This window comes from Prunus avium, chromosome 6, assembly GCF_965620075.1.
Source record: "Prunus avium chromosome 6, drPruAviu1.hap1.1, whole genome shotgun sequence".
Classification (NCBI taxonomy): Eukaryota; Viridiplantae; Streptophyta; class Magnoliopsida; order Rosales; family Rosaceae; genus Prunus; species Prunus avium.
Window position 1 is genome coordinate 33,595,103 of NC_142289.1, and position 14,653 is coordinate 33,609,755.

At 41.6% G+C, this 14,653-nt stretch overlaps 2 protein-coding genes across 5 annotated transcripts; one reads left to right on the forward strand and one right to left on the reverse strand.

Moving 5' to 3' along the window:
* Positions 1-7,085: 7,085 nt before the first annotated feature.
* On the reverse strand, positions 7,086-14,331 carry ALB3 (63 kDa inner membrane family protein). Of its 4 annotated transcripts, none has more exons than XM_088254009.1 (12): positions 13,872-14,331; positions 13,670-13,780; positions 13,518-13,592; positions 13,314-13,374; positions 12,852-12,925; positions 12,644-12,748; positions 11,892-11,999; positions 11,595-11,698; positions 10,862-11,011; positions 10,640-10,766; positions 9,545-9,683; positions 7,086-7,320 (listed from the first exon to the last, which is right to left on the reverse strand). In XM_088254009.1, exons 1-11 carry the CDS (start codon positions 14,205-14,207, stop codon positions 9,579-9,581), a joined length of 1,356 nt encoding a protein of 451 aa, XP_088110135.1. In that variant the 5' UTR covers positions 14,208-14,331; the 3' UTR covers positions 7,086-7,320; positions 9,545-9,578. The 4 variants fall into 4 exon arrangements, with proteins under 4 accessions (XP_088110135.1, XP_088110134.1, XP_088110136.1 ...); XM_088254008.1 differs by lacking the exon at positions 7,086-7,320 and adding an exon at positions 7,611-7,860; XM_088254010.1 differs by lacking the exon at positions 7,086-7,320 and adding an exon at positions 9,159-9,428.
* Positions 7,886-8,832, forward strand: LOC110748452 (uncharacterized). The gene is made up of 3 exons (XM_021948433.2): positions 7,886-8,221; positions 8,398-8,471; positions 8,562-8,832. The coding sequence occupies exons 1-3, from the start codon at positions 8,101-8,103 to the stop codon at positions 8,637-8,639; spliced, it is 273 nt and encodes a 90-aa protein (XP_021804125.1). The 5' UTR covers positions 7,886-8,100; the 3' UTR covers positions 8,640-8,832.
* Positions 14,332-14,653: the final 322 nt, after the last annotated feature.

Genomic DNA, 14,653 nt, shown 5'->3' on the forward strand with positions numbered 1-14,653 from the left:
TCTTTGTGTTGATGCTCAAAGGTTTTTAATAAATAGTCATATTATTTAATGCTTTGTTTATTGAATAAAAAGGAAACAATACAACAAATTAAAGGATAATACAACAATACAACAAATTAAAGGATAATACAACAATACAACAAATTAAAGGCTAATACAACAATACAACATATGGCAAAGGTGTTTCAATACAACCTAATGGTTTTCATCATTTAACCAATCCGTATTGCTAGGTCCGTCGTCTTGGAAAAGTTTTCTTCTCATCACATCCCTTCGTCTTAGCTTCCAATAGGCCTTTGTTTCAGGAGACATATGGCTCGTATCCATGGCCATGATTTTCATCTCTTTATCATCCATGTCTTTTTCTTGTGCATGCTGCTGTTGAATTGCAAATGCTTCCTCTCGTGCCATGTCCAATGCATCTCTTTTCAAGTCTCTCTCAATTCTTAGTTAGGTGTTCTTAGCTATTTGCTCCAATAATTGTACACATTCATTGTTCGAAGTGCCACCTCTCTTGGCCTTTGCCGCCTTTCTCCCAATAGGTCTTGGCGGACGTGGAAGTGGTGACTCCGTTTCCATTGGGGAGTCCAATGGTGAATCGGTTGATGGCGAATCGTGGAGCGGCGTCTCATTCAACACAACCGGCGGACCGGTGAGAATAATTTTGAATCTCAAACAATTCTTCACAACTTCCCAACATTGGAAATGCACAAAACTTTTTTTGCCTTGCCCCATGGCACCGAACCACATTTGTGCTTGTATGATCTATTAAAAATAAATAATTGGAAGTGCAAGAAAAAAAATTTATTATGGAAGAAAATATAAACTATTTGGAAATGCAAAAATAAAATTGATTATGCAAGAAAATATAGACAAATTGGAAATGCAAAAAGAGAAAAAAAATATTATGCAAGAAAAAGAAATAGAATATGCAAAAATAAAAATAAAAATTATGCAAGAAAAAGAAATAGAATATGGAGAAAAAAAAAAGTTACTTGAAATTGATTAAAATGGCAAATATAAATATTTTACCTCATCGGATAGATTTTGACCGCTTCGAATGTTCTCCCTTGCTTTTGTCAAGGCATTTCTCCATTTCCCTAACTCTTTATTCAGAATTTTTCATCTACTAGACAAGGCCATTTCGGTCCGAATGGAACTCGATCTTTGACAAAATTCTCCATGAATTTTGCTCCACATATGATGGAACTTCATCTCATTACCCGTGATAGGGTCGTGACTAACGTTCACCCAAGATTGACACAACGCAATATCTTCCTGAGTTGCCCACGAGCCTCCGGCTTCGACAGAAGATGCCATTTGTTTTTTTTTATACAAATGGAAAGTAGTAGAAAAATGTGAGTTGAGAGTAAAAAAATATTGGAAGGAGAAGAGTTTGTATGGAGAATTGGTGTGGAAAGTGAAAAATGTGAGTGGAGAGGAAAAAATATTGGAAGGATAAGAGTTTGTATTGAGAATTGGTGTGGGAAGTGAATAATATGAGTGGAGAGTAAAAAATATTGGATGGAGAAGAAATTGTATGAAGATTTGGTGTGAAAAGTAAATAAAATGGTTAGGTATTTATAGGGAAAAAATACAGAATTTTTTGGTATTTTTTTTAAAAAAAATTCAGAATTTTTTCGATATTTTTTGCAATTTTTTTGGGCAAAAAAACGAGGACCGTCGGATTTCTGGAAAAAAAAGATCGGAGCGTCCCGGTTGCAACACGTGTCACATAGCTGTTGGAGTCTGACAGGGCTGACGTCAGCGCGCGGAAGTCAAATTTTTTTTACCGTTGGCGCGTGTAATTCACGCGCCAACAGTAAAAAAAAAATTGATTTTCCTTGCGCTGACGTCACAAGACTCGGGCTGAAGCCCAGGCTAAACCTGCCCTTGGGCTTGCCAGGGCTGGTGGGACCCACGCCAAACCGGGCCAAGGGCTGCTGCGCTGGAGTGACTTGGGCTGTCTCGGGGGGCCTTTTGCCTGGCTTTGTTGTGCGCGCTGGGGATGCTCTTAGAAGTGAATATGGGCCCCCAACCCAACCTACGAGGCCCAGCCCAGTTCAATTAGATGCAAAAGAAAAATATAATAATTAAATAATTAAGGGGAGACACCCAACAGTTCTACACGTTTTTATTTTTATTTTAGAACAAGCAGAATTTCATTAATCAAGAGATGTACAAGAAGAACACACTCCAAATGGAAGTTCTTGCATGCAATAAATAAGGAAAAATAAATCCAGCAAGACAGTGAGTAAAAACTATTACATATCCAAGCTCAACTCACTCAAAGTTAACATGTATTAAGAAGACTCTTTATAGCACCATACCATGAGAACAACTAATTCTGCATGAACAGGGAACCAGAAGCACCAAAAGTTAAAGGGTCTTACCGCTCAACATCTACTTGGCCAAAGAAGGGCACATCACCTCCAACATCCCACATGATCGCACAACACCCACTATGAGAGATCCATCTAGATCTAGCAACTCTATCTCCTCAATATAAAGGATTTTAAAAGCCAGTCGTGTTTGTACAATATATGGCCAAGCATTCCCAAGCCAATTCAAGCAAAGGGAAGGGAGTCCCACATCGACAAAACACAAGAGAAGGGGACTCTTCCTTCCCTATAAAAGGAGACCTCTCCCCTTCAAGAAAGAGGGAGGGGTTGGGCAGGCTACTTGGGCCTCATGGGCTTACCCATGAGCCCATTTACAAGCCCACGGAACATTGGCCTTCAGCCAGATCTTCAGCCTCCGACCTTCAGCCTTCGGTCTTCGGCCTTCAGCCTTCGGCCTTCGGTATTCTTCCTCTTCTCCTTGAGTTTAAACCTATGTGCAATGTATACTCACATTATCGTAATGAGAACATACTACTCCGTGGACGTAGCCCATAATTCGGGTGAACCACGTACATTTGTCTTCTGTATGCATGCCTATTTATTTACCGAATGCTCCTACATACTAAGGGTTCTTACCTTCAGCACCCACCTCATCTTTAAGTTGCCCTATTTACTATCCATCTAGTTTTAGCGCAAACAGTTTGGCGCCGTCTGTGGGAAGCGACACAAAATGCTATGTTGTTCTCCTTCACGAGTGCTCTCGGCACCCTTTTGAGCCATGCCCTCGGCACCTCCTACAATCTGCCTTCAGCCATCGGCACCCTTGCATCATTCGGCGCGTGCGATGTTTTCACATCCCCCCAATGATTCGGCATCTGCCTTTGGCCTTCGGCACCCTTGCATCATTCGACGCGTGCGATGTCTTCACATCCCCCCAATGATTCGGCATCTGCCTTCGGCCATCGGCACCCTTGCATCATTCGGCGCGTGCGATGTCTTCACATCCCCCCGATGATTCGGCCTTCGGCACCCTTGCATCATTCGGCGCGTGCGATGTCTTCACATCCCCCCAATGATTCGGCCTTCGGCACCCTTGCATCATTCGGCGCGTGCGATGTCTTCACATCCCCCCAATGATTCGGCATCTGTCTTCGGCCATCGGCACCCTTGCATCATTCGGCGCGTGCGATGTCTTCACATCCCCCCAATGATTCGGCCTTCGGCACCCTTGCATCATTCGGCGCGTGCGATGTCTTCACATCCCCCCAATGATTCGGCATCTGCCTTCGGCCATCGGCACCCTTGCATCATTCGGCGCGTGCGATGTCTTCACATCCCCCCGATGATTCGGCCTTCGGCACCCTTGCATCATTCGGCGCGTGCGATGTCTTCACATCCCCCCAATGATTCGGCATCTGCCTTCGGCCTTCGGCACCCTTGCATCATTCGGCGCGTGCGATGTCTTCACATCCCCCCAATGATTCGGCCTTCGGCACCCTTGCATCATTCGGCGCATGCGATGTCTTCACATCCCCCCAATGATTCGGCATCTGTCTTCGGCCTTCGGCACCCTTGCATCATTCGGCGCGTGCGATGTCTTCACATCCCCCCAATGATTCGGCCATCAGCTTCAGCCTTCGGCCATCAGCTTCGGCCATCAGCATCAGCCTTCAGCCATGCCGAACGGCACCTTCTAGGAGACACTTCTCCCTGACTGCGCCATCAGCTTCAGCCTTCGGCCATCAGCTTCGGCCTTCAGCCTTCGGCCATCAGCTTCGGTCATCAGCTTCGGTCATCAGCTTCGGCCATCAGCTTCGGCCTTCAGCCTTCGGCCATCAGCTTCAGCCTTTGGTCATCAGCCTTCGGCCATCAGCTTCAGCCTTCAGCCATCAGCCTTCGGCCATCAACTTCAGCCTTCGGCCATCAGCCTTCGGCCATCAGCCTTCGGCCATCAGCTTCAGCCATCAGCCTTCGGCCATCAGCTTCAGTTTTCGGCCATCAGCCTTCGGCCATCAGCTTCAGCCTTCGGCCATCTTCAGCCTTCGGCCATCAGCTTCAGCCATCAGCCATCAGCCTTCGGCCATCAGCTTCAGCCATCTGCCTTCGGCCTTCAGCCTTCAGCCTTCGGCCATCAGCATCAGCTTCAGCCATGCCGAACGGCACCTTCTAGGAGACACTTCTCCAGCGCCTTTTCTCAAAGCCATGCCGAACGGCACCTTCTAGGAGACACTTCTCCCTGACGGCGCCATCAGCTTCAGCCTTCGGCCATCAGCTTCAGCCTTCGGCCATCTTCAGCCTTCGGCCATCAGCTTCGGCCATCAGCCTTCGGCCATCAGCTTCGGCCATCAGCATCAGCCTTCGGCCATCAGCTTCAGCCATCTGCCTTCGGCCTTCGGCCTTCAGCCTTCGGCCATCAGCATCAGCTTCACCCATGCCGAACGGCACCTTCTAGGAGACACTTCTCCCTGACGGCGCCATCAGCTTCAGCCTTCGGCCATCAGCATCAGCTTCACCCATGCCGAACGGCACCTTCTAGGAGACACTTCTCCAGTGCCTTTTCTCAAAGCCATGCCGAACGGCACCTTCTAGGAGACACTTCTCCCTGACGGCGCCATCAGCTTCAGCCTTCGGCCATCAGCCTTCGGCCATCAGCTTCAGGCTTCGGCCATCAGCCTTCGGCCATCAGCTTCAGCCATCAGCCATCAGGCTTCGGCCATCAGCTTCAGCCTTCGGCCATTAGCCTTCGGCCATCAGCTTCGGCCATCAGCTTCAGCCATCAGCCATCAGCCTTCGGCCATCAGCCATCAGCCTGCTAAAGAATGAGCTGAAGCATTACTTGGACAGTGCATTGATGACTACAAGTCCCCAATCAAGAAAAGTACCTCCTTAATCGGGAACTTGGGGGACTCCTGTTTGTACAATATATGGCCAAGCATTCCCAAGCCAATTCAAGAAAAGGGAAGGGAGTCCCACATCGACAAAACACAAGAGAAGGGGACTCTTCCTTCCCTATAAAAGGAGACCTCTCCCCTTCAAGAAAGAGGGAGGGGTTGGGCAGGCTACTTGGGCCTCATGGGCTTACCCATGAGCCCATTTACAAGCCCACAGAACATTGGCCTTCAGCCAGATCTTCAGCCTCCGACCTTCAGCCTTCGGTCTTCGGCCTTCAGCCTTCGGCCTTCGGTATTCTTCCTCTTCTCCTTGAGTTTAAACCTATGTGCAATGTATACTCACATTATCGTAATGAGAACATACTACTCCGTGGACGTAGCCCATGATTCGGGTGAACCACGTACATTTGTCTTCTGTATGCATGCCTATTTATTTACCGAATGCTCCTACATACTAAGGGTTCTTACCTTCAGCACCCACCTCATCTTTAAGTTGCCCTATTTACTATCCATCTAGTTTTAGCGCAAACAAGTCGAAAAGGACTGGAGATAAACAAAACCCAACACAAAATTGGAGAGAAGCAAAACCCAGCATAAAACTGGGGATGAAATCTCTCTACAACATGATGGGGGATAGAGTCGCCCGGTTTATTAGCAGAAGGGGTTAGTTCCAAGGGTAAATCCCTGGAACCAAAAGGGGTTGTAGAGAAGAGAGACCAAGAAGAAAGGAGAATATCAAGTCCGGCGTATAACCCAAAGTGATTTCCTTTGTATGCTTTTACATAGGTGAAAACAAACTATTTAATGACAAATAAATGCTTAGATACTTGTTTGGGAGTCTTTTAAATGAAGTACATACATGATTTTTATTTTCAACTCTTCTGTTTGAATAAATTTTTCGGACTATTGGCAATTGGAATTGTTACGTGTTTGGTGAACCAGTGTCGAATCACGTCAAAGAAGAAGACCAGGCAGCCAGTCATCGAAAACGTAGTGGATATTTGACCATGTACCACCAAGAAGACAACTTCACAAGGATTTTGCCCGTCCGGCCAGTTGTTTGGCACAGAACTGGGCCGGATTGGAGTTAAAGTCTAAGTCAGTTCATGTCAGCCCAATTCGGTTTTTAAAGGCCAATCCTAACTAGTCCATGTTAGCTCACCAAACAAGGTCTAATTGGATTATGAAACACACTACTGAATACGTACGTAACGGTTCAGTCAATCAAGACATATCTTGATGCGACATATCTTATTTTTATTTCAAATTATTTTGAAACCATTGCTAAACTTTTCAATCACTGAACCTACACACCTAAATTCTCAAATGCTCATTCTATGGTGGGAATGCTTCAACTTTTTAGGTGCATCAATCTCACAGTTTTGGTGGTTGACAATGGAGATTAGTGCTTGACTTGAGTTCATTGAACAAGGAAGTTTCACAGCTGGTGGTGGGGGTGAGTTGGGTTCACTTACAAAATTTTATAACTCAATTAAATTGTGTCTAGCGAGGATAGTTTTATAATGTGATTTGGTGGCCCCGCAAATGTTGACGTGTTTTTGAAAATAGAGTTGGGATTTCTGGGTTCACGGGAATGACGAAATGCATGCGTCAGGATCCACCTCACCTATTGGTCTTGACATCTAATTTAAATTTCCAAAACCTTTCAACTTTACGAACATTATTTATGCAACTATATTTCCATTGACAAATAGTTTAAATTCTGGGAATCAAGACAAACGAATTCCCATTGACAATCTTCATCTGCAATCAATTACTATTATGAGTTATATATTTAGGGTCATGGTGGCCTCGACCACCAGCAGCACGGCACCCATCATGATTTTAAAAAAAAAAGGCCTTTTTCTTTCTCTCAGGTGCTTCTGCTCTAGAAAGGCATCTAGGTAGAGTGCCGTAGAGAGCTCTCTAAATAAAGAGTAAGAAAGACTCCAGTGGAAAGCTCACACTCACACAACACAACAGACAAAACTAACACAAACGCATGCATTTTTGTAGATGCAGGCATATAGGCATGTGTGGTGGACATCATCATGATCACAAGCCACTGTCTCGATACACCCAGAACCCTAAAGATATAATCAGAAAAATGGTTGGCGTTAAATTACATTGGATTGGAGAAAATAACACTAATTCAATGATGTGTTTGGTGTGTTTTAGTGCTAAACATGATTAAGGGGTTTGACTAATTAAAATATGCTTATTATATTATTAGACATAATCTCATCCAACTTAATCCTACTACATTCGGCCGTACTAGCAAGATTAGACATAATCCAATCTATGTTGTTTTTAGGCTACCAAACATCTAACTAAGATAATAAATCGTACCCAATCATATAATCCAGCCCACCGAACACGCCTTAACTTAGTATGATCCATGCATTAGAAATCAAAAGGGTAATCAAGATCTTTTAGTTTCACTAGTAGGAAGGACATCATAGAAAAAAGAAGGGAGAGACAAATATGGAATTATCAGAGCATTTCATTATGTAAGCAATTCAGCAATGTTCATCAACATGCATATGGTGGGTCCCAATTTCCCAGTTCGAGTTGCCGACAGCATGGTTGTCATGTACTTAACAGGTTTATCATGGATGAAATGATAACTGCAAAGAAGTCAACTCATAATGAGGAGCAACTCAAATTCCCAAATCTTATCAATTCAGAGCAAATTGTAACGGCATAGGATTCTCAAGCACTTTTTAAAACAAAACATTCCCACAATTTTTTTCAAGTTAGGCTATGATTAGGGGTGTGCCTATGTGTCCTATAAATATACTTTTTTTCTTGCTTATAAAAACCCCCCTTGCCACAGCAAACATCCTATAATTCCTATTCACTTTAGCATGCATCATCAGCTGAAGCTCAACATGAGAAGACAAACTCCCATTCATCTTCTCCTTGTATGGCTCCTGCTTGCAGCTTCTCAATACCACTACACTATTAATGTTCAAGCTATTGAAACAGGTAAGTCAGCTACTATATATCTCCTATTTTTATTGATGATGTCAGAAAATAATGTAGCAAACATTTTAACAAAATTCATATCATTAAAAAGAAAAAGAAAAAAGAATGCAGCTGAGCAGTTACCTTGTTTCCTTCAATATTTAATAAATGTTAGCTTTCTTTGTTCCTGGCCACAGTTCAGTTCAAGCACAATTCTGCACAGCCTGGCTCAGGGTTGGGGTCCGGAACCAGATATGTTTTACCTACTTGGGTGTGTATAGAGCTTAACCAGCATTCATGTACTTAATGTCAGATGATTTTACCTTGACTCTTTGCATCTTTGTTCAACAATGAAAAACAGGTCAGTGGAAGGAAGATCCATAAAACTCCATCAGGTCCCAACCCAGTAGGGAATCATCGCCCACCATCGAAGCAATGAACATTTGATGTACTTGTTCTTAACTTAGTATGTAGAACTAATCAGATCATTATATTTGTTGGAGGCTAGAAAGGAAGGTCAGTGTTATTCATGTAGGTCAAAAAAACCTCTCCTCTGAGGAATGTGGGTGTACAAAAATTGGAATTTAGAACATTTGAATTCTAGAAGCTTTTGTGCATGAGCAAATTTGTTAGTGTAGTTGTTCCATAATCAAAATCTTCAGTAAAACTGTTTAACGTAAATACTAATCCTGGAATTACAAGAAAAAAGAAGACACCTTGTAAGTGAAAACTCAAGGCAAAAGTACAATGCTCTGAGAAGAGTTTCTAACTTCCCTTTACAGTTGCGATAAAAGGTCAAAAGAAAAAGCTTCACATATTTCATTTACCCGACCGCTCATCTAAAGGGTCGGGCAAGTTGCAAAAGAGTGAAAAAAGGACAATATGAAAACATTGGGCCTGCCTGCCTAGAGCTTCTAGATTTGTAAAAACCAGCTGCATTGTTTCGTAGCCGCATTAATTTAGAGAACTATTTCCGGAATAATTTGTATGATTGTGGAATTACAATGGAGTTCTGATCTTTGAATATAAGATTCACCACAAACACAAACTTCCAACTTTTCTGTGTCTTCCAGAAGATGAAAATTGCAATTACGCAAAACCTTTGTAGCATGTGATGTCTCCATGTCTATGTTTTCCATTTTTCTATGGTATCTTTTATGTACTTAGTAGTTCATGCAACGAAGTTGACGAGAAAGTACACTTCTAGCACTCAGAGGAATGAAAGAGTCTAAGCAGGTGAGAACTAATTAGCATGATTTGCATTATACCTCAAAATGAATGAGCCAGAATAAAGCTGGCGATATATTAACTACAATACACTTGGCTGAGATATACAGGACTCACCGTGAACTACAAACTTAATCAGTATATAGTCAATTTATACAGCACGCTTCCGTTTAGATCGCTTGCTTCTCCTTGGCCGAGGATCATCTGGAAGCTCTTTGCCAACAGTAGAAGCATACACCTCTAGAATCTCCTCACCCTGATAGAATCTCTGAATCAGTTCGAAATGCCAAACTTATACAAATTTTATACGTAAAAACTAGACATCCTAATGTTCACAAATGGGATCATATTGAAGCTCGGGTCTTAACAAAGATTGATTATCTTTATTTACTCACTAACAGAAAACAAACCAATATCGAAATCTCTCTTAATCTACGTTCATGTTTAGTACTTGTTGAAAGCATATAGTGCTTAATACTAAACTACAGCGAATGAATGAACCATTCTAACAGTAGAATTAACTAACTGATAAGATATATTTAACATATAATGAATTAGAGTAAGTGCTATATTCTTTTCATGAAATTCCCCTTTCACATTCATTTACTAATTAGTCTTTCTCTTCGTAAAACGATGATAACACAAATAACATCCCATTTCCAGATTGGGTGGGGAATCAAAATAAGTGGGCTGTCTTGCATGTAGTACCAAATGTGAGAGTAAGAGGGCTGCCTTGTGTGTAGCACCAAATGAGAGAGTAAGTGGGCTGTCTTGTGTGTAGTATCAAGATAATTTATGAATTACAATCATGCAGGGAGGAAGACGATGAGATAGATTGAGTTGCCACACGTCAAAATGATTATTTTCTAGGCCTCCTATATGCTTCTTTTAAGTCATTAGTTTACTTCAGAGGAAGAATGGATGCATCTAGGTGCTACAGTTGTAGCTGGGACTGTTAAATTGCAACAAAGAAGGAATGTTTGGACCATCCAATGCAAGGTCCCATAAAAATTTCCGCTTCAAAAAAGATGATTATGCCAGGCGAGCCAAAACATGCAACTCCTCTTCAACATGGTCACTAAAAATATAGTCCATAATTGAAAGTTGTATTTGGATATTATGCACTCATGATGATAAGGCTTACTCAGTTAGAAAATTATTTGTGCATATTACAAAATAAATCAAGTCATAACACCAGAATTATAATTTTACCTTGTCCTTGGTTTCTTCATTTGAACCATCTTCAGAATCAGATGTAGAAGCCAGGGTCTGAACCTCTTCATTTGATAATGCCTTGCTCAGCTTGTTGTTTTTCTCTTCTTCTCTCAACTTCCTGAATCTATTGGTCATCATTTTTCAATTTGTCAGGAAGAAAACTTTATGCAGGATTTGATAGTATACTATTATGCATTCTGCACAGAGTATAACACCAACCTACTGCCAGCTTCTACTGGCTGAGAATCTGATCGCTTTGCACGTCCTGCTGTAATGATTCCACTTGCATTCTCACTCACAACAGGCTTTGCACCTCCTAATCTGCGTAGCCATACTTGTTGTGCTGTGCTGAGAACATTGTTTGTGAACCTGTAAACCACATGGTACAACTGATAAACAATGGGGGTAAACAAGGTCGCTTTGATTCAACATCTTTCAAAGCCAGGGCAGATAAAGCTTGCAAAGAAAATAGAAGTCATTTTATTTATCCCTCGATATGCGATACAATATTAAGATGGAAGTGCTGGCAACTACATGGAGAACAATAAATTAAAAATAAAAATGAAAATGAATTGGAACGATTGGTTTTTACAGTATGATATCAAAGCACTACTGACTGTAGCAACGAAAATTTGTAGTGTGAACGCAGAAAACTCATTCATAAAAAGCTCTCTACAATTTTAACCATTAAATGCCAAAACCATGGACCTTCAATAAAAACACTAAACCCAATAAAATCCACAATACATCTAAAAGACCAAATCCAAAAATTCTTAAAGCCCTTGTCAGAAAGAATAAGGACTCAATGACACAAAAAGGAAGGAGTGGGTTCATGTTCCTCAACAGGTGCCTTTTGGGAAGTCCCAAGCAAAAGCCAGACAAGAAGTTATGTATTAGTGTACTACACGCATGAAGAAGATAAATCAAGTAAATTTGTTAATGAGAAACCAACCAGTAAATTGATAATCCTGAAGGAACGGACAAGGAGAAGTAACCAATCATGAGGGGAAGAAACTTGAATACAAGAAGTGTGTTCTTTTGAGCTGGATCATCAGTCTGCCAAATGAAGCATTAAGGTTACAAAAACAAATATAACAATTGGTTATAGTCCTGATAATTAGAATAATCAGCTCCCACCTGAATGACCCATATTTAAATCCCTGCAACCATATTTTTGCTTTGTAGCAAAAAGAAAAAAGAATAAAATGAAAATAGAGAAACCAACATCAATGCACACACAAGTCTTTACCTGTGGAGGCTTCATGATCTCCATTGAAACATACTGAGAAGCAACAAGAAGGACAGGTAAAACAAGATATGCTGCAGTGTCATGCCAGCCCAATGGTGGATGGCCATCCTGCAGGATAAAAATTACACATTGTAAGAACCACTTGAAATGCACAAGTTTGTGAAAGAAACTTGGATATTTAACGCCTCAGTAGTAATATGATACAACTAATCCACTAAAACAGGTATTCCACCATGCCTAAATTACTGTAATAAAGTTCTGATCCTCCAAGGTTCATGTGGTAGCTCATGCACCTTTCTGACATATTTACCATCCGTATGCATTTAAAGATCCACAACTAAGAGTGTAAAATAGTAGAACATATTAAATGAGAAGACAACGGTCAAATTATTAAGACATCTAAGTTTCCAACCTTCACCTACCACCAATCTCACTTATTTATGTGCCTAAGGCAATCATTTAAGGTTAAATTACTCGTTTCATATTTTCACCTTTAACTCATTTCACCCTTACAGTTTTTACTTCAACACCCTTATCCTTACAGTTTGCTCACAGTTTCAAGTTGGTTCAAAATGATAATTCCATAAGTGTGGTGAACGGAAAAAACAAACTTGAGTCTTATGACCTCATGTTTTTGCCATTCTTCATTTGCTCATCAGTGTCTAGCATAAATTTCACAATTAAGGTGCACTAAAGTTAGCAGTATACCAATTGTTAGCTTCATCAGTCATGAAATCAGAAGAACATCTTACCACAAATGGAAACAGCCAAGAAATTCCAGATCCACTTTGTCGAGCAGCAATTGTTGTTGGCCCACCCAAAGAGGGAATCCAAAAGAAACCTTCTGTCAACAACCCCTGTGAGTACAAAAAGAAAATGCAAAAATCAGCAAGGTTGGTTTTTTCTTTAATGATAATAGCCATCGCATCACTGAAAATGTAGTGGCAACCTGCTACTTACCTCATTTGCCACATTTGAAAGAGCTTGGTATAGACCTATCCAGACTGGTATCGTGGCCAAAGTTGGTAAACAACCTACATTCAAAAAACAAGTTAGAGCCTCCGTATTTGACTCAAGGCAACATGCCACAACACTATCAAGCGATCAGATTAAATCCAATACATCAGCTCAAGATTACATTGGAAAACATCAAGTTTCTTAGTTTAACCAGTTAAAGTGAAACTGAAAATTGTTCCATTACTAAAACTAAATTATCTCCAGATGAACCAACACGGCGAACAATTGCGTTTTATTTCTTATTACTGAACCTTACAGCTCATTAAATTCATGTGAGACTATGCAGATTCAGTCTAATTAGAACTTATATTGAAGTTTTACAAATTCAAGTAAAGTGATAAATGACCAATCCAAAATGCACACGCATAAATGCATGGGCATAATAGTGATAAATTAAACAATTACCTGCCAATGGGTTAACCCCAGCCTGCCGATACAGCCGTGATGTCTCAAGTTGTATTCTTTCCTAAAGCAAGCACACCAGAATAACAGATTATAGAAAAACCATAGTTACCAATTTACCACTAGAAACCAAAGGTGGGCAAACATAGCAACAATTACTCCAACCCAACAGTTGAATGAACCCATACCAACAACAGTACCCCTCACCTGATTGCCCTTATATCTTTCTTGTATAGCTTTAAGTTTTGGTTGAAGGTTTTGCATAGCCAACGTCGATTCCACCTGCATATTACAAATATTATGAGAAAAAATTCACCCAAAAAAAAAGAAGCCAAAGTGTCAACAAACAAGCACCGAACCTGCTGCTTTGTGAGAGGCAATGTGGCAAGTTTAACGAGAACTGTAAGCAAAATAATTGCGAAGCCGTACGCATATGGCACGTGCACAGTCGCAAGTCCATCTTTCAAAATCTAATCACAATTCACACAATACAAGTCAACAAATAATATCCGAAACAATTTTCCTCACGAAAATTAAACAATTCTGCGAAATTCAAACTACCTTGAGTACGAACTCCATGGCTTCGGAGATGAAGCCGAACCAACCGCCATTCTTCTGAGCCGCGGCGTCTGCGGAGCCCGAGGCGGCCGGGTCGACGGCCACGGCAGCATCGGCTAGCGTGTAGAGGAGGCCCTCAGCTCGGCTCAAAAGTGAGGCGACGTCGGCGCCGGAGTCGAAGGGATTGATCGGAGGAACGACGTCGTGGAGGCTGAACCTGATTCTGGTGGAGACGAGTCCATTGCCACTACGGTAGGGGAGTGTGTAGGCCCCACGGCGGGAGATGGACGGTAGAGATGTACCGACGAACGGTGTGGATGAGATGAGAGTCTTCGCCATGAGAGATTTTGAGTGGGTCCCAGACTCTCTCAGTGGTTCATGGAGAGAGTTGAGAAGTGGAAGAGGAGGAAGAGGAGATGAGGAGATATTGTTTTTCGGATTATCCGTACTATTTACGAGTCGCTGAAGATTTTGGCGCGTCAAATTATAAAAGGACGTTGTTTGGGCCAATGGGCAGTCTCCGCGTCACCTTGGGGGTGGTTTGTTTCGTCATTTTGTCATATTACATTGCGTGGTTAATCCACCCTCAAGTGTTTTTTTTAAGCGCTCTTTCTCCGCTCGACGATGTTACACGTGATTTATTGCATCCACAATCTTGGTCAACTAATTACACGTAAACCAGCTGAAATAAAATAATATTAAAAACAAAAAAACATAAGAAAAAGAATTGCTACTAAAAATATTTACAAAATAACTTGAAATGACATTTATGCGTTTGATACATC